At 56.2% G+C, this 24,479-nt stretch overlaps 1 protein-coding gene across 5 annotated transcripts in view; it reads right to left on the minus strand.

Annotated features, from left to right (window-relative positions):
• Positions 1-2,620: 2,620 nt before the first annotated feature.
• The window catches only part of ADARB2 (adenosine deaminase RNA specific B2 (inactive)), a 293,859-nt gene continuing 272,000 nt past the window's right edge, over positions 2,621-24,479 (minus strand). Inside the window, exons 8-10 of one of the 5 annotated variants that reach the window (XM_031444818.2) lie at positions 14,729-14,910; positions 8,491-8,669; positions 2,621-7,367 (exon numbers count right to left, since the gene is read on the minus strand). In XM_031444818.2, the coding sequence (XP_031300678.1) occupies positions 7,191-7,367; positions 8,491-8,669; positions 14,729-14,910 (538 nt within the window). In that variant the 3' untranslated portion in view covers positions 2,621-7,190. Of the gene's footprint in view, positions 7,368-8,490; positions 8,670-14,728; positions 14,911-21,301; positions 22,471-23,087; positions 23,635-24,479 lie in introns of those variants that run through there. The other 4 variants (XM_064479282.1, XM_031444819.2, XR_010377898.1 and 1 more) reach the window with 4 other exon arrangements.

Consider the following 24,479-nt stretch of genomic DNA (forward strand, 5'->3'; position numbering starts at 1 on the left):
AGAAGGGGGGAGCAGGGAAGAGATCTGAAATAGTAATTGTGGAGAATTTTCCAAAATTAATGACATAAACCACAAGTCAAGAAAGCTGAGGGGATTACCAAGTGGATAAGTGCCATAAAATCACCACGTGGGTGCGTTACACTCAACCTGCAGAACACTAAAGACAGAAAATCCACTGTATCTACAGACCTCTCGTCAGGAACCAAGCAAGCAAGAAGAGAGTGACATTTAGAGGGATTTTTATTTTTGTTTTTCAGTGTGTGTGCAAACCAGTCATTTTATTGTGTTCATAGAACCTGTGGTCTGGAGTTGAGAAAGGGCTTATGGAAGATGACTGTTTTGTCTTCCACAGTATCTGGGAAGGCTGGACAGCAGGGAGCAACGCAGTCACTGAGTTCTGGAATTATCCGTAGGTATCTTCACGAGTGTGTTGGCACCTGAGCTGGGTTTACATGAAAGTTTGACTCAGCTCAGAAATTGTCCATGTGGACCGGGTCTCCACAGCACAACAGCCTCGTGGCAGTCAGGCGTGGGAGGCACTTCTGTGGTTCTGCGTAGACTGAAGCAGCCCCAAGCCCAGTCAGACTCAAGGAATGTGATGTAGATCCCGCCTCGCAGTGGCAGAGTGTCAAAAATGTGCATTCATCTGAAAAATGCAATCAGCCCTCTTCCAGCAAATTATTTCTACTCCATCCATGTGTAAAATACACTCACCCCTTTCTAAAATCCTCCGAAATTCTGATCTCACTATGGCTTCAAAAATATTTAGTCTTGAAAGACTGTTGATCTAGAATTTGTATCTGGGGAAATTACCCTTCAAAAGTGAAGGAAAAAGAAAGATTTTCTGAGCTAAACAAAAACTGAGGGGATTTGTACATTTATCTTGTATCCTGAGGGTTTTCTAAATTCACCTATTCTGATAGCTTTTGTAACGGATTCTGTGAGATCTTCTACCTGAGCGTTCATGTCACTTAACGCTTTTTTCTCCGTCTTGCCTTATTGCTCTGGCTACGGCCTCTAGTACGATGCTGAGTGGAAGTGGTAACGGAGGACCCGTCTTCCTCCTGATGAGGAGACAGCATTCATGTTTCTCCTTCATTGTGGTGTTGCTGTGGTTTCCAAGAATGCTCTTTTCCAGGTGAGGAGCTTCCCATCCTCCCTGGCTGCTGGAGTTTTTATCAGGGATGATGTAGGAATGTTTTCAAGTGCTTGTTTTTTGGTGTTTGAGATAATACAATCTTACAGATTGAGATGTTGTAATTTTTCTCCTGTTGTTTGTTAACGTCATGATTTACATGAACAGATTTGTAATTGTTAAACCAGCCTTGCCTTTTGGGATAAACCACATGTCGTAATGTACTGTTCTTTTCTGTACTACTGGGTTAGATGTGTTGTTAAGGATTTTGGTGTCTTGTTTGTAAGATTTCTTGTCGGTCTGGTGTCAGTGTCAGTGTACTTCAGACCTCATGGGCCGATTTTGCACTCCTTTCTCAATTTCTTGGAAGGATTTGTGGAGAACTGCTGTTATTTCTCCCTCAAACGTCTGGTAGAATTCACCAGTGCAGCCACGAGGGTCTGGAGTTTCCGTTGTGGGAAGGCTTTTAACTGTAAGTTAAATTTATTAAATAGACGTGAGCGTATCACCGGTTATCGGCTTCTGCCTGAGACAGCTTTGGTGGTTCATGTTTCTCGAGAATGTTTCCTTCATCTGAGCTGAGTTTATCTGCATAAAGCTGTGGGGATGGTTCTCCTGTTAACATTTAACGTCTGTGGAATCTGTAGTGACCGTATCGACCCTCCCTGCAAACTGCTGTTGCTGTATTTGTTACATTTTTACCCTCACGTCCACCCCAGGAACCGTGGCGCCAGCTCAGCTCTCGCTGGCCCTTGGTGCTCGTGGGCGAGTAGGTGATAAGCAAGTGGGTCTCCATGCGACCAGGTGCCCCGCGCCCCGTCGCCTGGCCTCGTGCGCCGACGTGCTCTCCTGGGAGCGTCCACCCCTGGACCCTGGGAGCCCCAGGCTCTCCTCCCGTCCACCCCAAGCCCAGGTGCCACAGCTCCCAGCTCAGCTCTGTCCCCCTTGCTGTGTTCGCCACCCTTTCCCCATCCTCAGTAAGTTTCTCTAAATCTTGGAGAACGATCGTTAATGTGTGAAAGCCGCAGCCAGCGTTTTCAGCTTCTGCCTGGTCGGCAGCCTCTCTGAAATGGTTTATGTGTCGGTGTGGGAGACTGAAGCCCGCGATTTGTCCAGGCCGCACCCCTGACCACAGGCAGCTGTGAGATCCTGGCCCGGGAGGCGGGCGCCGCGGGGGCTCCTGGGCAGTGGCTGCGCCTTGGGGTGGGGGCCTCAGGTCAGCCTCCTCCCCAGCTTGACCTGAGCAGGAGGGGGGCTTCAGAACATCCCGCCGCCTCCGCCTGCTCCCGAGATCTCACACCCTCACTGTGGTTAATGGGAAATAAGTGTGGCCTGAAGCAGCTGATGGAGGAGGTGTGTGTGTGAGGACTGCAGGCGGTGGGCGGGCGGGTGCTTTACAGCTGCGGTCTTCACACAGACCTCAGCACACCAGCCGCTGCCCCGCGGGCGACCGTGGGCACCCCTGGACTCTGCTTGATGAAAACGGCCCAGCACCCCAGGGAGGCACAGTCTACTGGGTGTTTTTATTCACTTAACAGAAACATTCACTTATCAGATCTCGCTGAAGTGCAGTTTACAGAACTTAGAGGCAAATTAACATGTAAATTCAAAATTGAAGGTTTTGGATTTTTTTTCTTTACAAATATTACAAATGTACATCCATTGGTGCAGTAGTGCCGTCCACTCATGCTTTTCACGTACATACCTTCACTTAGGAATTACTGTTAAGTTCGTTTTGCTTAAAAAATGCTGCAAGTTAACTGGGCCCTGCTGGGAAAGTCGTTTCCCTTTTGTTCCTGACGCATGTGCTGTAGAGTGACGGAAGTTAGTGCCTGTGTGAAAAGAGGCCCTGCGATCCAGATCGTCTGTCTTTATCCTGAGAGGATGTTCCGTGCCTCCAGCTCTGACTCTGGAATAACAAGGTAGGAAGTGGGTACTGCCTGCACGTCCCTGCAGGAGCGATATTGTTTGGTCTAAATTTCTAGGTATGTGGCATCGGTGTCCCTTTTGGTGGAGGTCGGACAGGGCAGGCCCTGGGGGTCTGAAGGGTCGCTAGCAGGTCCCCCGGACAAGAAGTCAGGGGCCCCCTCGTGCTGAAAAAGCCGTGACCACGGCTCAGCCAAGTGGAGCTCGGCCGACACCCGCCCGAGGTTCACGGGTTCACGTGCCTGAGGCTGGGCCCTCAGTTGCACCAGGGATCAGGAGTTCAGGACGAGGAGGGGAGAGAGGGGAGGGAGGAACAGGGGAGAGAAGTTGGAAGAGGCGGGCAGAGCGGCAGGAGGCCCCAGGGGTGGCGCCTGTCCCCCACCTCCCCAGAGCTGGGGGGGTGCTGTTGGTTCCCTGTGGCCGTCTCTCGGGTGGCCTGCCTCTGTCCGTGCTCCTTCCTTCCCACCCCTCACCCCAACCCTTTACTGGATCTGAATCAGAATTCTTGGGGCAATTGTGCCGAGCGCTCCCAGAACCTGCGGTGCTGCAGCCGGGAGGGACTCAGGACCATGGACAGCGGCCGGCGCCCCAGCTGGCCCCTCCCCACAGCCATCATGTGTCTGTGGGGGCATCCGCCACCAGCAGGACCTGGGAGGGTGGTCACCCAGCCAGGTGCTGCCCCTCCTGAGCCACAGGGCCTCGTGTTTCACTGCACCTTCCAAGACCCAGAACTGGGACAGCCCTTAAAACATGCAGGACTGGGGGCTGGCTGGGTGGCAGGCTCTGCTGAGTGTACACGAGGCTTCTGCCAGGAAAGGTCATAGCCTCAAAGGTGGTTCGGAGAAAGGAAGATTTTCCTAACTTCCCTTTGGTCTTATTAGAAAGTGACATTTATTGTATTTGGGCCAATTAGATGGTTCCATTAGAATGGCTTCTTAAAAAATGGGTATAGAAGTTTGTCTAAATTAAAAATGTCTACTTTATTTAAGTTTCAAAGATCTTTTTAATTTTTTTAAACAAGATACTATAGACACATCTTGAAATTTTTAATCTAAAAATAGGATTTCATCAAAATACTCTAACTGTTCTGTCCTGGGCATTGACATGCCGTGTATTTGCTGTTTATGGCTCTCCAGTCTTGATAAACACTGTACCCCCCCCCCCCCGAAAAAGCATTTACCTTTATTGGTAAGAACAGGTTTCAGTGAAAAAGAAATTATGTGGGAAAAATACGAGCTGTGTTTGCTTGAAAAGAAACTCAAGCTGGCGTTTCTGACCAACAGCGGACATCACAGCATCGGTCGTGGCGAGATGGGGGTGTACAGATGGGGAACCGCAAAAGCAGAACCCAGAGAGACCCTAAACACAGGAGGTCGCTGTCATTCGTCACTGGGGCCGTGGGCTGTCCTGACCCTCTGCGGCCAGTCCTGCACGGAGGCTCACACGGCCCCTGCTTTTTGGCTGAGAACCAGGTGGGGAACCTCGCGCTGCTCTCCCCGAGGGAGCAGTGCGTGCTTGGGAGGCGGACAGAGGTGCTGTGGATTTTATTTTGACTTTCCTGGGAGGAAGCTGAAAGCAGAGGATGCTGGGCCCGCGGGCAGTGCAGCACAGAGGTGCAGGGTGGTCATTTTGAGGCAGATTCAGTGGACGGGGTGGGGGCAGCCCCCCTTTTGTTGGTTCCATCCTGTTTTCAGGGCAACTCAAGTGTGTTCTCCTTACAGAGGCCTCGGGTGGTGAGGTGCGTGTGCTCCTCTGCACTCTCACTGATCTAATTAAAAGATTCAGGCAGACCCCCCGAAGCAGTCTGGGGCTCCCGTGGGACTTTGGAGCAGAGCAGATGGGCCTCATCCCTGGGCGGACCTGACTGGAGCCCTGTGTTCCAGCCCCGGGACCTGCCTCCTCTCAGCCTCTGCTCATCCCAGCCCTCCCCCCGCCTTTACCCTTCTGTGCCTGGAGCTCGAGGTCCTGTCCTCCCCTGCTCTCTCTCCGTCTCCCCCTCACTCAGACCCCCGCATCCGTGGCAGAGCGCCAGGCCCTAGGGACTTCCTGCTGCACTAGAAACCCTCCCCCACAGGCCTGCTCTGCAGACCCTCCCCTCTGGGTCCCTGCGAACTGGACACACCAACCCCTGCGCCAGTGCTTCAGACGAGAGAGAGCAGCCAGCCTCGGGCCGGGCCCTGTGGGAGTGTTCACTGTGGGTGGGCGGGCGCCTTCCGCCCCTTGAGCCCACCTGTTCCTGGCTACCCCCCCCCCCCCGGGGCAGGAGCACGTGGACAAAAAGCAGGGCACACGTCTCCAGGCAGCAGCTCAGAGCGCTGGTGAGCCGAGGTTCCGGGCACAGGTTTCAGCCAGGGCTTGACTGTGCCTCCAGCGCCAGTAGCTCCAGACACTGGTGTCCAGAGTGTCTCAGTCACAGCCAGCCCTCACGGTCGTTGGTTCTCTGAGCTTCATCCTGGTGACGCGTCAGATTGTCAGAAACTGACAGACAGTGGCCTTTTGATCCTAGCTTTTGTACTGAATTAAGATTCTATTTTATTTTTAAAACTTTATGAAAGATTCGTATGTCATCTATTTTCAAAAACATTTTTGTATCTCTTGAAACTATCCTGAAGAAACTGTCTACTTCAGAGCTGTTTTCTCTTCTAAAAGCAGTGGACTGGTGAGTCTGACCTTGTGCTGAATCTGGGGGCAAGTTTGTTTCCTTACTGGTCAATCTACTTGGGCTCTGGTAACAAGTGCCTACAACTCACCCTGTCTGGCGTTTGCCCCTTTGTTATGAGAGCTGTAATGTGTCCTTGAGTGTGTACGCGTGGTGACATGCTGGCGTCCCCTGGGTCAGGTGAGGGGGCCTGTGTCCCCAGAAGGATGTGCGCCCGGGGTGGCTGGCTGGACTCCAGGGTGGCGGCCTGACGCTGTGCTGTTTATTAGCGCAATGGATCAGATACGAACCTTTTAGTTGGAGGGACGAGAGGCAGGTTAGCTGGAGTGTGGAGCCAGAAGTGAGTTCTCTGCAACCAAGCGCCTCGAAGCATGTGATGGACGGGGTGTGACCGGGTGCTGCCCCGCTGCGTGGACAGGGCGCCTGCACCGGCCCCAGGGCTAAAGCCCAGGCGGCCTGTGCCCGGCTGTGTGTTGGAGGACCTGACGGTGGCAGCGCCCTGCCTCTGGCACTTCTGCGGCTGCTCTAAGTGAGCTTTCTTCGTCGTGCGGGAGGGAGCAGAGAACCCCTGGGACCAGGGAGCTGGGGGCTCCTTGGGCCTGAAGGGAAGGTTGTGTGTGTTTCTGTGCTTGTTCCCTAATAAAAGTTTGATCAGAAAGTCAGGACTCAGTCTAGGACTCTGCTTACTCGTGACCTGGTGGGGTCACAGGTCCTTAGGCTGTAGAGGACCCTGGAAGCTCAGACCTCATCCACGGCTGGCGGGCCGTTACCTGCCAGAGGAGCAGCTGTGGGGACGCGATGGGCCTGTCCCCGCGACGTCTAGCAGTGGTGTCTTCACACCCTGGACCTTGGCCCGTGGGTGCTCTGGGAACAGTTCCTCTGCTCTGCAGGAACGGTCTTGTTCTCTGGTTCTGCCTTGGGGGTCCTTTAATATTGTGTATCTCAGACCCTCTTGAAAGGACATGGAATAGAACACTGAGTGGCCATGAGCTGACAGCGCGCTCACTGGCTTCTCTGGGGGAGCCCATGGCTTCTCTCTTCACTTGTGGCTTATCCTGAATATCGTGTGCGCTTCTGCATGGTTGAGCGGGAACCCGGCACCGGAGGTGTGTGGGGGAGGGGGCGTCGGGGATGGTGCCGGATTCACTCTTCCCACAGGAGCGCTCCGCACCACCTTCCAGGTGGCCACTCAGACCCTGCAGCCCCGATGGAAACTCCGTTCGGCACCCGGAGGAGGCAGTCCCTGGTACCTCGGGCGGGCGTGGTGGCTGCCTTGGTCCCAGCACCCTGGGAGCAGCCGGCAGAGGAGCAGCACGTGCCTAACTCAGGGCTGGCTGCTCACTGAGCTGTGCACACGTGTGTCTTTCTGGGACACCAAAGGGAAATGAATGCACGAACGGACCAGCCCCGTCCTGACACGCCCCACACACCCACCCTCGCCTCGGCCAGAGTGGGCCCGGGTCCAGAGACTCAAAGAGTTAGTAGAAACTGGTCCTGCTCTGGTGGCTTCCTCACCCAGGTGCCCAGGCCTGCCTTCTGGAATGCCTTGAACAGCTGCTGTTTGACAGACTGGTAGGTGCACGCCCCCAGCTTGGCCTCACAGTACATGGACGGCGTGTCCCCGTGGCTTGGGATCCGTGTGCTCAGCTGTGGGATAAAGGGAGAGAGATGGGTGAGCCCCTGCTGGGAACGGGGTCCCCCAGACCAGCAGGACCCGCCGAGAGCGGGGCCCCCCGGACCAGCAGGACCCACTGGGACCGCGCTGGAACATGCTGAGCTGGCACTGGCTCCTGGCCCCACCGGTAACTTTTCCTTCTCTCTTCCTTCAGACGGAAGAGCAGTGTCATAGTGACATGTACCTGTAATTTGCTAAGAGCGTAGCTTTTAAGTGTCCTCCCCACACACACACGGATGGCAGCGCTGTGGTGGTGCCAGCTATCATTTCACAGTGCACCAGATTATCAAGTTGTGCACCTTAAATATATACGTTTGTGTGTCATTTATGCTCAGGGAAGCTGAAACAAAAGAAAAATATCTATTCTCCCTAATTTGACCTATTGATAAATAAAATCACATTTAAAACTCCCCTCCCTGCCACCAAAAAAAAGTAACTATAGAAGTTTCCAGGTTCTGTCCGGCAGTCCTGTGATTCCTCAGAAAACCTAGTTATCAGGGGACCGTGCTTCACAGGAGGTGTGATGATTAACGCAAAGATAAGCACGTAACCTGCTGCTCCTACAAACGCAACGCGAGCTGCACGGTGGGAAGGAGGGGCTCAGGTAGAGCGGGGGTGGGGCCGGGGAGGCCTGGGAACAAAGGTGGGTCAGGGTCGGAAACAGGCGGCTCTTGAGTTACCTGCCAGCCCGGCAGGGGGACCAGGAGGTGCTGTGTGCTCATCAGGGTCCTGAGCTGAGCAGGACGTGCTGGCTGGTCCGTCTCACTCACTCACTACTGGGTAACTGGGGTGAACCTAGCTTCTCAGCATGCGTGTCTTTATATCTGAACTGGAATGATACTGACGCTGAAGTCTGTATGGACTTTCTGAGCGGGTGGCCCTGCCCCGGCCACGGCACCTCACAGTGAGCTTTTTCCACCTGTTCCTGGGACCCGACTGCTGCTCGTCAGGGGCCGCCGCTCAGAGGAGCCGCACCTGAGGCCCAGGGAGTGAGCTGAGGACACAGGGACCAGTTTTGCAGCAAGTGTCACCCCCGCTCAGACCCAGTGGCGTTATTCTGCCTTCTGCACCCTGCCCCCCACGAGGCGCACCCACCTTCCCGTGGAGCCGCGCCCACCGGGCGGACAGCCTGCGCTTGCAGAGCCGGGACGAGCGGCCGCAGCTCCTCTTCCCTGTGGTGGCGTCCACCACCTCCACGTCCGCAGCGCCCACCACCCAGTTCACGCTGAAGTGCGGCGACTTCCCGGGCTGCCGGGCCTCGGCCTGACTCACTCCTGGGGAGGGAAGCGGCGAGGCCGTGAGGTGCGAACACCCCTGTCCCGGGCGGGCCGTGCGGCCGGGGCTCACGTCCCAGGAACCTCCACCCAGAGAAGGATGCGAACGGACCAAGACCCTGGGCTGACGGGGCCCGTCCTCATCACGTTCAGGGAAACGCTTTTGTGGTCTGAGCACAGAGAACACGGGCATGTGCCCACCAGGGTCCCCCAAGAGAAGGTCCCTGGAGAAGTGGACCCTCAGATCCCTCAGCACCGGCACTGCCTCCGTTCAGGGTCCAGGGTCTGCGTGGACGTGCGCGGGGTCCTCCACAGACCACCTCCCTCGGCCGGAGACCCTCCAATCTGCCCCGAACCCGAGAGCAACCAACCCCGCCCAGTCTCCTGCCGGTGTGTCCACGAGGAGAGATCACGCTCGCGTGCGGCGCTGCAGTGGTCCCGCTGCCAGGTGTGGTGGCCTAGAGGGCCGTCGCCTCAGCTCAAAGCCTTAACGTGATCACACCTGCAGAGACCCCTTTCCAGGTAAGACGTCTGCAGGTTTTGGGGGAGCAGGACCCCCCCGGCACTGTGCTCCTGGCCTGGTAACACCCCTGCCGCTGCCGCTCAGAGCCACGAGGGAGCATCCATGACTTGCCTGGCAGATGGTTTTATCAGTGCTCACCAGCTGCTCAAAGATGCTTTACTCTGAGAAAATCCCCTTCTACCTTTTTTAAAGATATGTGTGTAACAGACATGACAGCATTTCTTTAAGTATCTGTGGGCCCACTTTGTCTAAGATGTGATTCACTCTCCCCACACGAGATGTGCACACGACATTCAGGGGTGTCATTTTCACGGGAGCTGCGGCAGGGCAGGTCTTGCGTTACAGGGCGGCCCCGCGTTTGGTTTTGTGGAATTAATGAAGCAGTTTCCAGGTGCACTTGGAATGGAAAGGCGGCAGGAACAGGAGGGCCGCCCGAGTTTATGCGCTGCCCCCACCCTGCGGGTCTCCTGGGCTCGCGCGCACTCGTCACACACGCCACACCCACAGATGCAGACGGCACGTCACACAGGCCACGCCCCACGCTCCCCTCACTCTGCGCACACACTCCCGATGGACGTGGGCCGGTAATACGGACGGATGGATCGGGGTAGCTAATCCTAAGTCTGTGTTCACATCATTTTCATGAGCGTGGGCAGCGTCGTAGTAACAGTGACTTCCTAGCTGTGGTCCTGTCTGAATGCAGCACGTACAAGGGATGATACGCAGGGGGCAGCGGGGCCTGGACCGTGAGCTGGCTCAGTGTGCGGCACGTGTCGTTCTGCGGTCCCGGGAGCTGCAGGTGACACAGGGGAACGCTGTGCAGGGCCAGGTCGGGCTGAGCAGCAGTGTCTGAGCAGGGGCTGGGGCCTCCACTTCCGATGAGGGTTCCCCTGATGTTCGGAGACTTCCTTCCTGGAGTCAAAGGGCGTGACCTGATTTGTGATCAGAAATGACTGAGGTCTGTGCTCCTTGTAGTTTAACGTGCACGTGCTCCCAGGACGCTCCAGGAGATGCGCGCGTCCCTCCACGGCAGGAAAGTCGAGTGCTCCCTCCTCCAGCCTGGTGGTGGCGTGGGTCTGGGCTCCCGGGAGGACTGTCGCTATTTCAGGTGATACAAGGCAAAGGGACTTGGGCAGAATGTGGCTGATTTTGCTTGAAATCACGTATGTCCACTGTCGTCACGTCTAGGGTGCATTGAGGCCAGGCTTCTCACCTGGTGGGGGTACATGGCCCCCCCCCCCCGCTCTTGGCCCCGCAGTGTCTGTCTGGGGCGTTTTTATTATGCACAGAAACATGGTGTTTCGGGGGCCCTGTTTCTCTGGAATGCTGTCTCTCCTCCCCTGAAGGATACTTTCACTGGGTGCAGGGTTTTGGTTTGAGATTAATTTTCCACAGCATTTCAAAGACGTCATTTCCTGTTTTGTCCTCTGAGGTTTAGCCATCAGTCTGATCTCACATCTCTGAAGTTGACTTGTCTTTTCTTTACTGGCAGCTTTTATGATTTTCTTTTTGTTCTTGTTTTTAGCAATTTTGCTGCTGAGGGAGGACTGGAACATTCTTCCTGGGGTGCAGCACGCTTCTCAGGGTCCTGGGTCGGCGTGTCCCCCGTCCTGGGGAGTCCTCAGTTCTCGTGTCCGTAGTACAGCTCCCACTCCGCTCTCCTCTCTTCCTCTGGGACTCTGTCCACACCCTTGTTAGACTGTCTCACTCCGCCTCTCAGTCTCACTCCACCTCTCACCTTCCCTTTGTATTTTCTCCTGTTTCCCTCTGCAGTGGTCAACTTTGTGTATCAACTTGGCTAGGCTGTGGTGCCCGCTGCTTGGTCAGACACCAGCCACATGCTGCCGTGAAGGTAGTTTTGATGGGTTGACACTTCGATCAGCAGACTTTGAGAAAAGCAAAGACCCTCTGCTGTGCTGTAGGCCTCGTCTAATCAGTTGACGACCCTAGGAGCCAAGACCGAGGTCCCTCGAGAGGAAGGAATTCTGCCTCCAGGTGGCCTTTGGGTGTGGCTGCAGTAGCAGCGTGTGCCTGGAAGTCCAGCCTGGCTGCAGATCTCAGACCTGACAGCCCCGCAGTGGTGTGAGCCAACTCTCCGAGACAGGCCTCTCTTTCCTAGCAGGAAGCTGAGTCTGGCCTGTTGGTCCTGAGCTCTGGAGAACCTCGACTGAGACTCCCTGTCTCTGTCTCTGTGCTCGTTCTGGGTATTCTCTTCAGAATAATGTCCCAACATGCTAATTCTCTCCTCGGCTGTGTTAGCTTGCCTCTAAGCCCAGCCTTTGTTACACAAAATGTTTTATTACCTTTATTTCTGAAATACCCATTGGGCCCTTTTTCTGGCTCCCCCCCCCCCCCATTTTCTGTCTTGGGTTTTCAATCTCTTTTACCCTGTTGGGCAGTTACATGAACGTCTGTGTCTGAGAACTGCAGCCTCTGGGGCCAGGGGCTGCCTTCACCATCCGTGGTTCCTGCTGGGTCTGTCTCCGCCGGCACCAGCTTATTTCTGTTCTGTGCTGGTGCTTACTGTTCGTGCACCTTTTCTGTAGGATTATTTTAACCTGACTTCTGGTAGGATCATCTTAATCTGAATTCAGGAATGAGATCATTACAAGCTGGGCTCACTGGGTCCAGATTCATCCTGACTGACTTGGTCCATGCACTGCAGTGGCCGCCCCACTGCTGCCGGAAACTGCCCTGAAAGCTCCTCCAAGGTCCACCTTCCACCTCTTCTCTTTCCACCCCTGCATCCTCAGGGTGTCCTCAGGTGTCACCCGGGCCCTCTGACTTACAGTTGTGGGCTACTTTCTAACCCCTTCGCTTTAATTTTCTGTCAAGCATTTGTACTTTGTCCGCCTTCTCCCCACTGGAAGGCGTCTGCCTCGGGCGTGGGTTTTCAGTCGTTTGGTTCACTGCCCTAGTCCAAGTGCCGAATTGCGCCTGGAGCATCGTACGCGATCAGCACGTACCTGCTGAGTGATTAAAGGCATGCAGGGATTGTGGTCAGCGTCTTAATGTTTGGACAAAGTAAGTGTGTTGACAGCAGGAGTGTTTTCCTTCACAGGCAAAGTTCTCAGGAGGAACATCATCAGGTTTGGTGTTCAGTTCTGTGAAACTGTTCCTTACAGTCATGGTAGAAATTAAGTGAAACTTAACTAATAAACGCAGTTTTTAAAAGAACTCCCCAGAATACTACAGTAAGATTTCCTGTAATTTTAAATTTACCCTAAGCTACAGGCCGCCTGATTTGCGCAGGGATGTGTGCGGTGGTGCACAGAAACGTGTCATTAGGTGGTTCTTTGTTAAGCCTGACTTTTTTGATCTGCATGCAAAGATATTACGGTTACTTTTAGATTATTCTAGCAAGATCTATAGGGATTTTGTTTTCTACCAGAAATTCCTGCAAGGACACCGGACAATAAACTCCCGCCTCTCATGGCCTAGGACAGAGGCATCCGCTCAGGCATTTTTTTGAAGCTCATGGTGCTTTGTCTGAAACATTTATGAAACGTTTATAGTTTATATTGCTCTGTGTGTAACATACAGACTACTGTCCACTGGCATAAAAGAAAATCTCTGCTGCCACCCGCACTGGGTTGTGTTGCAGGGCACCGTTAATGATAATCAATTGCAGAAGTTTCTCCCGAGCTGGATTCCTGACTCCACATCAGATTCTGCAGCTGAGCTGGACAACATTTTAGAAATTTAAACGCGCACAGAAACGTGGATGACGGTGGCCACAGATCTCCTTGCCCTGCCGTCCCTGCAGAGACGTGGCTAGAGTGTGACACGTCGGTGGTTTGGGGCAAAATTTACAGGCGACTGTTGGTGGACATTTCAATAAACATCAAACTTCTTTCCGGCAAATTCAGGTGCTTAGCAAACACGGAAGTGGGAAACGGGCCCTGAAATGCCAGCTTGTCATTTTCACTATTTCAGGAAAAAACACGCCGTGAAGCAAGACAGCCGACTCTCTTCTCTGTCACCAGTCCTGTACTTTTCATCACGAATGTAAACTGAGAGTCTTAACTCAAGGTTCTGACATCCATTTCCTGGTCCATCTCTCAGGTTCCACTTCCACTGCCGAGACCTTGCCCTGGGCTGCAAACTCGTCGTGAGTCTATCTTCCATGTGGACTGAGGGTGTTCAGCGCTGAAAACATCTGGGAAACGCCGTTAACGCGAAGGGCGGGTTTATCTGTCCCGTCCAGATTTCCTCCCTGTCGTGATTCATTCGCCTGATGGAGAAGAGGAAACACTGAGCCTTGAGGCTGGAAGCTCCGATGCCCAGGCCGCCAGCCCGGGGCGGCAGCCCTCAGTCAATTCCTCATTCACGTGTGTCTTTCTAAAAGATGAGTACTGAGAGCACAGATTTTTATCAGTCACCATTCTCACCGATTCCCACCTACTGAGAGCCCTGAGAAAGGCGGCCCCTTGGCGCAGGGAGGGTCTCCCATGTCAAGAAAGCCCGGGACGCAGGCGTGAAGCAGGCACTGGGCCGTCGCGCAGCCCCACGCTGGGGGGGCCTCTTTGGCCCTGTTTGGACCTTCGGGTCTGATGCTGTCTCCACGGCAGGACTCAGGCAGACGTGTGTGGCTGGGACTGGTTAACAGCGGGGCGCTCTTTGTGAAGTCTCTCCTTTGGTTCTCACCCGCCGCCCGCCGTCCCCCAGTACATCATGGCCCCCGATCTAGTTCAGAACAATTTCAGGATCCTGGGAGTAATGCTCAGGCCTGACTCGACGCCACACCCCTCAAACAGCTCTTTTCTCTTCCTGTCCTCTCTCAGAGGATCCGTCTGAGGCCCGAACCGGCCAGTCCCTCCCAACCCACCCATCCCCCGCCCCCTGCTCACCGGCCACGGCGGCCCCTCCAGGGAGCAGGCACTGCCTCGTAGCTGTGTGTCTTTCTCCAGGCCCCAGGCCCGGGGTGCGGGGAGTCACTGAAATCCCCCTCCTCCTCCCTGTGGGTGCAGCTTGGTTCCCGGGAACAGGAAAGGCTCCTCAGTGTGGAAGGTCGCGGCCACAGTGGGTGGGAGTCACCTCCGCAAACCGCCCCTCCCAGCGAGCCTAGAATGCTGTGGCCTCCAGAGCGATGCATGGCCACAGACTCCTGGGCCTCACAGCTGCTGGGCTGTGTGTGGGCTGGCCCGTAGCCTGGGGGTGGCTGTCCAGGCCCGTCGCATGGCGGGGGCACGGGGCAGGGAGGACGCTCAGGAGTTTGCTCCCGGATCAGTGCTGGCACAGGGACCTGGGTGGGTGGCTGTGGCCCCATGTCTGCCCCCTCGCCCTCCACCAGGAAGGCCCCATGGGCGGCACGGGGTGGGGGTGGCCCTGCTGGGCATGCATGTGTTCGTGGCACAGTGACCGTTTACTGCAAAGTGACACCATGCCCTCTGCTCGTCCGGTGCGTGTTCACTCTGGGGTGTTCCCTGCCCCTCTGCGGGGCTGCTCTGCCCCATGGCTCGCTATGCCTTACATGCTGTTGGCCAGCCTGGCCGGGCCTGCCGGGGGGGCTTGTGTCCACGAGGACAGTGCTTACCACTGAGCAGGGGCCGGTTGTGCCGGTACGAGGTGGGCAGCTGGCCGACGTCCTCGGGCCGGCGGCCCATCACCCGGGCGAGGTGGCCGGTGTGGCGCAGGCTCCCCACCACGATGCTGTGCAGGTACACAGGCTCGATGAAGTGGCAGAGCAGCGCGCCCTGCACACCCAGCACGTTCCACCTGCGGGGAGAGGGGGTCAGCGGCCGGGCTGGGGAGGGCAGAGGGGCGGCCTCTCTTCCGTCTACCCCGTCGTCCTCAGGCATCACCCTCCCCGTTGTGTTGCTGGCGGGAGGGGACGCTGGCCTGCAGGGTGGCCACGGCTTTGGCGTTGTGGCCGCTAGTGACCCTGAGTGCCGTCGGGGGCTGGGCAGACGGCGGCTTCGCACGTGAATACACGTGGCTCCCTTTTCTGGAAAACGTGTTATTGGATGGAGTTAAATATTCCCTTGGGGACTTAAAATCAGATTTTTAAAAAAGGCGCTTTGTCCCCACAGCAGACCTGAGCTTTCCTTCATGTTCGCTGGGAAGTACCAGAAATTGAACTGATTTCAGTTTAGGGAAAAACACCCTGTTCCCTTCCCTTTGTCAGACTCAGCGTCAGAGGGACCCGCTGAGTTGACCTGGGGATGATGAGAGCCCAGATCGGAGGACAGGGCTGTCTTATTGGAAGCAAATACAGCTCTGGGTGAGTTCGCTTCTGCCTGCAGAGACACCCTCACACTGTAAGGTTCCCCCTAAATTTGGGTGATACGAGTATGTTATTTAAGGCACATTTTGTGGTTTCCCCTTGGAATGAGGTGCTTGAAGCCCAGCCCCCACTGGTAACGGGCGCTGTGCAGCTGATTTCGTACATCATTGTTCTTCTCATTAACTGACATTTCTCCACTGTTAGAGCCACGGTTGTGGGGCCTCCACGCTGCACTTTTCTTTTCATGATTAATAAGGAGTCATTATGGTTCCCTCTCCTGAAGCAGTCAATTAGCACAGAATTCTTCCCATTAATTACCGAATGCTGGAGCCAGCAGGCCCTACCTGGAGAGCAATCTGCTCTCAGAACCTGTGACACCAATTGCCTTAAAAAGTTCTCTTTAAATTTTATTCCAAAAACACAAGCAATTTAGCTGGCGATATTAATTTGCCTCAGAAGCATCGAGGTGAATGAGAAACATCTTTTAATCTCATGCAAGAAGAGGCAGCCATCTGGCTGGCGAGGGTGGAGCGCGCTTCCCCCCGTAAGTGCAGGTCATTAAAGTAATGTGCTCACCCACATAAAGCGCAAGTGGAATATAAAAGGTAATATTTATATACAAACAGTTTAGTCCTACAATTTAAGCCGTCATTGGTTTTATGAAACGTTTACTTTAGTCTATCAGATTTGCATAACTTCACTTAAAAAAATAACTGGTCATTTCCCGTCAGAGTCTGGGCCTGCCTCTCAGGAGTGAAGGGCTGTCCCCAGGGTCCGAGGAGAGGGCCTACCCGAGGGAGCGTCGGGTTTGAAGGACGGGACATTTGTGGAAGCAGCACAGGCCTTACAGCCGATTTCGGGGACCCCTCTGCTTGGCGACGCCGTTCCCGCCCTGATCTCCATGTGACACCACAGGCCAGCCCGGGCCCTGGGCAGCTTCTCTCTCGCTTCCCACTGGTAGCTTGAGAACCGTAACAAGGCCCAGACGTGTGCGCCCCTCCTGGGAAGGACTGAACTCATGGTTCTGAGTGGTGGCTGGGGGATCGGCTCCTTCGCCGAAACCTGAGCCCAGTATCTGCAGGCAGTGCCGAGCTCAGACCAGAACGAGGGGACGGTCACCCTCGTTCAGCACTCTGGACGCCCCCCTCCTTGTGCGAAGAGGCGGGGGAGGCTGGCCGGGAAAGAACCAGGTCAGCGAGTCTGTGTAGCAAGGTCTCGGTTTTCAGGTTCCACTGTTTGCGACCCGAGCGTGGGCCGTGCTGGGATTGGACGTGCTGGTGAGGGCGGCTTTTCCGGCCGTGAAGGGCCCGGCCGTGGCAGGTTTGCAGCTATGGCCCGGGGCGTGGGTTCCGGGGCGTCTGTTATGTCTCAGACAGTGGAGTTTGAACGTTTCTCGTCAGTGCGCAGCAGGGAAATGGATGTCTCTCCCATCGACAGCAAAGCCCGTTCCTGAAATAAGCCGAGTCTCGAACGATGCGTTACCGTCCGGAGGGACGTTCCTGTGCTTCTGGCCGCTCACGGGCTGGCTTTGAACAGAACTTCTGGAAGGCACTTGAATGGCTCTGATTCTGCGGGACTGTCTAAAGATAAGCACATTCCGCATCTGGTTTCCTCCTAATAACCTTTACAATGAAGGAACAATCAGCCCTCTCCTTGCCTGGCTGCAGGGGTTTAAGTTACTCAGCTAAGACCATCAGTAAAGCCGGCTGCCTCCCTGAATATAAACCGGAGGGTCTGCAGCACTCAGGACTGAAGGGAGAAACGCCTCTCCTTTTGCTCAAACAGCCGGTATCACTGCCATGTTGACAGAGAAAAGTCCCGTGTCTGGCTTTCAATATAGATAATCCCTAAGTAAATGTACTTTTGTCTGTTCGTCAGCCTCTGAAATACCGGCGTAAGTGAGGGAGAGCTGCTGGGGGAGGTGCGTCCAGGGGGCTGTCCCAGGATGGGCCCTGCCCCGGACCGGCAACCCCCTGCCCTGGGGCGTGAGTCGGGAGCGGCGGTCACTGGTATGGGCGCAGGGGCCCCAGTCTGCTGTGTTCACCCTGCGGCGTGGCCGGGAGCCGAGGTCCCAGAGTGATGGCGAGGTCAGCACCGCGGGCGCCAAGCATCTCAGAGGAGCCTCCCTTCAGCCCCTTTCCGTCTGTGGGCAGGCTGGCCTGTGGTCTGGACGCACAGCCACCCCCACTGGGGAGGTCCCAGGCTGCGCTCAGGCCCGTCAGGTCCCCGCCGAGTGGCTGGGCGACTTGGGCTTCGAGGTGCTGCTGGGGCTCCCAGCACTGTGCACCCCGGCTCGTCTGGGGGCCTTGGGAACCGCCTGCTGCTGGGAGGGGTGCAGGTCTGGGTGCACCCAGCCGCTTGAACGTGAGCCGGGGCGAAGCAGACAGCACAGATTCTGGCGTCCAGAAAACCAGGCCTGTCTCTCCTTGTCACTTGGCCCTCCCTTCTGTTTCCCGTCAATGTCCGTGATGTCCCCTGGTCTCCTAACTACTAGTCAGTTTTGCAGAGATGGTGCTTCTCAGCCCCCTGCAGCGTCTGGGGGCTAGGCGGGGGGTCACTGCCGCCTCAGAGCTCTGTCGGCCCCACGGCGTTGTTGCAGGAGTCACGGAGGTGGCAGGAGCAGAGGTGTCAGCGATCGCTGTTGCTGTGTTTACGTTGGGTAAGCATTCCTGGGTCATCCCTGGGATCACGTGGAGGTGGAGCAGGGGGCCTTAAACCAAGCTGCGAGCGTTTAGCAAGAGCTGTTGTTTGAAAAGGACCTATAGTTTGAGACTTGGGGAGTGAACAGTAAAGCATCTGGCTGCCAGCCGCCCGGAGAGGGGCTTGTTAGGTTCCCCGCGGAGGTGGGGTCTGGGGCCACAGAGACGAAGGGCCCGCCTCGGGAGGCGTGGGGGCGCAGGCCCCACACTCGGGGGGGCTCTCCCAGCCTGGGTCCAGGACGGGCCTGGTTCCCCAGAGGCCGCCTCGCCCTTTACAGCTTATCTTCATGGAGAAAGTTTTCATCTGCTCATTTAAAGACACTGCAATCAGTCATCAAGCTCGGGCACCTAAAGTTAGAAACCATATCTAAAGGGACATCAGTTCCAGGAGATTTAGAGTTTTACATGCACTCGGCTCTGGATTCTGAGGCGAGAGCCAGAACCCGCTCTGGTTCCCCATCCTCTCCGGGGGCCGGCGCGTGCCTGTTGGCAAGAGTTCAGAGCTGCTGCTTACGGCAGAATACCCGGCCGTGCCCACGGGAGCACGGCCTCACGGGGACACTCGTCACCTGGTCTTGGCTCTGGAGGCGCGGGGCTGGTCTGTTTCATCTCTTTAAGCAGAGGGAAAGTCGGACCACGCTTTCGTGAGCTGGCCAAGCTGACGTGTGGTTTTGAAGGTCCGTTTTCATTGCCGTGCGAAGCGGCCCACATTCTGTAGTTTCGCTCAGTCCGCGCCAGCCTGGCTTCAGTGGCGGCATCTCAGGAACAGGTTTTACTGGGCCGCTCTCTGGCTCTGTAACTTCCCCAGGGCCGCCTGAGCCAGGCAAGGCAGCAGTACCTCATCCCGGTTGTGTCAGTTCCGGGGGCTGCTGTAGCAAAGCACCACAGACAGGGTGGCTCAAAACAATGGACTTCCCTGCCCACAGCGCCGGAGATGGCAATCTTCGGCGGGGGTGTTGGCAGGCCCCAGGCTCTCTCCCCTGGCGTTCCGTGGCTGTGAACACATCTCTCTGGGCTGCGCCCCATCTCCATGGCCTCCTCTGGGCGTCTGCTCTGTGTCTATCCTCAGCGCCCCTCTCGTAAGAAGTCGGCAGTTGCATTCAAAGTCCACCTGAACAGTCCTGGAGAAGCACTTCGTCTCACCATCCTTAGCTTTATCAGCATTGCGAGGTCAGACTCACTGGTTTTGGGCTTGGAGACAAGGACATGTTTTTGGGGGCCACCGTTCAGCCCAGGCCAGCTGCTGGGGCCCATGGGGGGACCTTGCTGTTTACCGTGTGCCGTGGGCTCCCTAACTCCACCGGGGGAGACTGTCCTAAGTACCTCCTCGGAGGTTTGGAAACAAGCTTCCGAACAGAGGTGTCACAGGGACCGTGACTCACAGAGCAGTCACCTGGAAACGCCCAGGTGCCCGGCGGCGGGAAGTGTCCCCACAGCGCTGCCCCGCGTTAGAGTGCGCTTGCTTTAAACTGGGCCATGGTGACGGCGTTCAGTAACAGATGGCAGGGAAACTGCTCTGAGCAGCAGAGGCCCGACCATAGGCAGAAACGAGCATCTGGGGGAAAGAGGGGCGCAGACAGCCCCAGGCCCCTGCTGTCTTCCGTGGGTACCTGCTGGCCGTCTTCCCCATGTTCCACATCTCCTACCGTTTCTCTGCCGTGTTTTGTGTCTTAATGGGAAAACCTTCTAAGGCGAGATGCCACGCCCCGCAGCTGATTCCCAGCGGCAGGTATGATTACAGTCCCATCACACCTTCCCAATCACCCGGACGCACAAGAAGTCTGTCCTCAGGTGGACTTAGGATCATGGTGGCCATGGAGACGCAGACGCTGCAGTTTGGTTCTGGTTTTGGCATGAGTGGCCCTCTCCCAAGGGCTTGGCCCTTCCACCTGGAGATCTGAACCAGCTTTTATCTGCAAGATGGCATTTTGCTCTAGGGCTTTAACTAAAATTTCTTTTCAGCCAAAAATCTAACTTTCAAAACACTTTCGCGGCCCCAGAATTTCCCTGGGAAATCCAGTGACTGTTCCAAGCCAAAGAAATCAGGTTTTGTTTCTGTTGTGTCAACATCAAAACTGTGTTTAAAGGAAAGACGGTGTAGCTGGCGTGTCCCTGCGTCAGGCTTTGGGGTCCCTCGGCTGGGGGAGGGAGCGCCCACGTGACCGGGGTGTCCAGCCCACGTCTGCTCCGCTGTGTTGGGCATTCCGGCTTTGGGAGCAGGTCAAACGTCTCCACCCTCCAGAGCACAGTGACACCCGGGTGTCACCTTCAGACGTTGCTGAATGTGACATCACTCAGGAACCTGGGGACGTGCTGTGCTCGCCAAGTCCGTCAGCTGTGCGACCTGGGGGAGCAGGCCTGGCATGGCAGCCTGAGCCCTGGTTCCCACGCCTTTGAAGTGAGTTTGGATAATGACCTTCAGGTAACGCGGTGGCCCTTCCCTGGGACAGCCGCCTTGACGGCTGGGCTTCTGAGAACGCTGTGCAGAGTTTCTAGCTGCAGGTGCGGCCCCGTCCAGGCTCTTGGGTCCTGGGTAGGGTCCTTTCCAGCCGCTCGGCCTGGGTGAGTTCTGCTAATTGTCCAGTGTGGCCACCCTCCACCGCCCTGTCCTCGACAGCCCTGCTGGACTCTGTGTGTCTTCACAGTCAAGCCCGCCTGAGTCCCCTCTGTCCAGTCTCGTGCGTTCCCCACAGAGCAGGACGTCCCCTGTCCCATCGGCCATTCTGCTGGGCCCGGGCCATGTACAGATGCCACCTGAGGGAGGGGACCCCGCACCGCACATGGAGGAGTGTGGGGCCATTCAGGTTACGGATCCTGAGTCAGGGTACACAGCTGGACTGCAGCCCACTGCCTCAGGGCTGGTCCCCGTGAGCCCCCCACCCATGGCCACTCCATGTCCGTGTTTGAGAGTGTGGTGAGTGTCATGGGAACCCACTGCTCTCGCCAAGCAGGCAGTGGGTGACCCTCGGCTCACAGGACAGCGAGGGAGGCCCCTGACAGGGAGGAAAGCTGCCTCTCTGGTCTCCGCATGGGGCTGCCCTCCTCAGATGGGAGAAATTAGCTGTCAAGTGGTTCCCAGGAAGCGTAAGGTCGGTTCTGACACCGACCTTCCGGGAAGACTCTCACCCTCTTCGGAACCGGGGCCACCCAAAACCCCGCCCCCGCCCCCCACGTCGCCCCGCAGACTAGGCAACTGGTGCTTTAGAGTTGAAGAAAGTCCCCAAGAGAGAGGCCCGAGGAGACGGTAGGTAGCATTCACGGGAAGGTGAAAAGTTACCCCGTGACGGACTCCAGGAAGCTTCCCATGTCTTATGGCTCGTTTCAAACCACTGGAAGCATTTCAGACTTTCTGTGACACGTTTTGCTGTAAACCTCCCTCACCAGTGACTTTGTAAAGTGAGTTCAGTCGTTCCTCGTGGAATTCCATGCCCGGGAGAATGCTGGTTACGGCTGAATTTATATTATTATTCAGGTGTTACTGACCCAAAAAGTGATACTTTCAAGCTGGAGGCGGGAAATAATGCAGCCGGATTGGTTGCTGAGAACTTTTATTATAACTGGCCGAGTTCAGCTTTCATTGATACCAAAGTGGGATTTGCAAAGAGAATGACAAGTTTCTCCAGCGCATGGACTTTCTCCACCTTAATTAAAGATGCAGTGTGTTCACTTATTTTTATTTCAATTCATAAAAATCTCAGAAAGCAGGTAATGAGAAGTCAGACCTTTCTCTTCCGAGGCCGCTCTGACAAAACCACCTCTATCACTGGGGGTTCTAAGTTCCGATGGGCATGTGGCCATGGGCTCCAAGCAGCGTTTGGGAGAAGAAGGAATCAGTAGCCACAGCTGGTTATGGACACATCCCTAAAATTACGGGCGGCACGAGTAACGATTAGCTCTCACTCCCGAGGAGGATGACAGCTGGGGAGTGTGGGCAGAGGACCTCGTTTTCACCTTCCCTGAGTCGTCCGCGTGGGCACCGGAAGGCTCGCTGGCCTTTGTGATTTCTGGTTGTCATGCCGTCGTTCATGTTTGCCGGCGCGGGTGCAGAGACGTGGTGTATGGATGCCTGGTCAGATGGGGCGGCTGGAGCATCGTGCCTGGGGCCCACGCCCCGGCGTCTCCCACGTTCTGTCATCGACGATAATCTTGTCCCTGACGTGCCTCGTCCACAGCAAGTATGCTGGTTTGCAGCTCTTGCCCATTTCCCCGGGGTGAGGGCCATCCCTGCGGTGGACCCCAAGCGGCCACGCCCCCCAAGCCCTGATGTGGTGGGACGCGCGGGCCCCATGTCTGGTGGTGTCTCCACAGGTGGACACGGCGGGTGTGAATGATTTCAGGAGCAGTTCTTAACAGCTGTGGTAAAACAGAAGTGCTTAGTTTGTAATACTTGTTGCTTTTGTTTAATGTAACCTATTTAGTTGTGAGCTTATGTAATTTAATTTTTAATAACAACTGTGTTGACAACTGACTTAAGAATTGCCTGAAAATAACCAGCTCTCGCGGCCCAGTGGGTTTAGCCGCCCGGGGGCGGGTTCCGGGGGTGTAGGTGTATTTATGGCACGTGTCCCGCAGAGAGGGACCGCGACTTCCACATCCTCGGATCCTAGGGCCACGCTCTCCCTGCGGAGCCTGGAGCGGTGTCGGTTCTGGAGCTGCGTACTTCCTGTGCATTTGTGTGTGGAGGGTGCTTGCTTTTGAATTAATACTTAACCCTTGGTTGAATTTTTGTTTCTAGACCGGACAGGAAACAGATGAACACATCCATCATCAGATAGTCGCTCTGCGGAGCCTTTGCACAGAAATGCACGTTAGAGGTGCTTGTGGTCCTGAATCATTAGCGTAACATACGTGTTTTCACCTAAAAATGGTAGCAGTGTCTCCGTCCTGCTTTGGAGTGCTTTCTGCAGGGCTAGATCAGGGCCGACGTGTCCACGCCCTTGGAGGAAGCTGCTGGCAGCCCTCCCCACCCCTCTCACCATCAGCGCACCAGCCACTCCCTGTGAGCCAGCGACCCCAAGGCTGCGAGCTGCGAGCTTCGGTGCAGGAGCAGGAGATGTGGGTGAGGACGTTCCTGCAGTTTCAGTGCACGGGGGCCTGGAGGAGAGGCAAGATGCTGGGCTTGTCCAGGGAGGACAGATCAGGGGGAGATGGGAGGGAGCAGAGAGAAGACAGGAGGTGGCCTTGGGGAGGCGCCCTCAGGGCACTGTGTGGCAGGGTGGGGATGTGGTACCACGCCCCCCAGGCTCCTCCTGCCTGGTGGGCTCCCCTCCCTCCACACCACCCACCTGGCTGCCAGATTGGCGACCAGAACTAGGTGAGTGGGTCAGTTCCCGGGTGGGTTCGGGGGAACTCCTAGCCTGCCTAGAGCCACGGGCATCACAGTGTCCCCTCCAAAGCAGTCTGGAATTCTCCTCAGCCAGGGATGTGATGTGGACCATGTGTTTTAGGTGGACTTCGACGTCCATCAGTGATGCTCTTTTTAACAGTTCCCCACATTGCGCAGGTTTTGTCAAGACCCTGAGACAACGAAATGTAAGTTCTGTAGTGTTAATTGACCAAACTCTCCAAAGGAGTCGGAGCTCCTTTGGAAACCCAGTGCCACTGGAGGCTGCCTGCTGCTCTTCCCAAGTCACGCAGAGATGAGGCTCTGCGGAGGAGGGATGTGCTTCCTCTGAAGCACGAGTCAGCTGAGGACCACTGCTGGTCCCTCTGATACACACGTCGGTCCTCTGGTTCAGCCTCGTTAGGCCAGGAGCCATCACTCCAGGGATGGAAGTGGCCCTATTTGTCCTGCAGCCATTTGCTAGTTTTCCATGAGAATTCGGATCCCTGTTCACAGTGCGCTGAGGTTTTACCTGCCTGTAGCCCGGGAAGACGCAGAGCAAGGCCCCCGTGGGCGAGGGCGGGGTGGGGGTCAGGGCCTGGCCCCACCCCCCCGAGTCCCCGCCAGGCCCTCTGATGGCTCTGCTCTGCTTCCCGGGCACAGGTGGTGAGGGGACGCATGCAGAACCGAAGGCGCTCAGCCCTCGTGTGTCCGGGGCTGCAGGCGGCCACGTGGTGGGAGGGGCTGAGCGATGACCCGCCCCACCCCCACCCACCTCCCGGCCCGGGGCTCCCGTCAGGTGGACACCCTCCCCCTTGCTGTGCTGAGATGCTCCACGCACGTCCGGACACGCGCCCGCAGAGTGGCACCTGGGGGGGTGTCCAAGCACGTGGGCCGAGGGCAGCGCTGACCACTCGGTGCCGCCGCCCGCGGGGAGGACCTGACCGCACCTCCCGGGGGGAACTCAGATGTGCATGTCTGTATGGGGTGGCCCCCCGCCCCCTCCCCCAACAGGGCAGCGCTGGCACCAAGGGAGAGA

The sequence above is a fragment of the Camelus dromedarius genome, chromosome 26, assembly GCF_036321535.1.
Source record: "Camelus dromedarius isolate mCamDro1 chromosome 26, mCamDro1.pat, whole genome shotgun sequence".
Lineage (NCBI taxonomy): Eukaryota > Metazoa > Chordata > Mammalia > Artiodactyla > Camelidae > Camelus > Camelus dromedarius.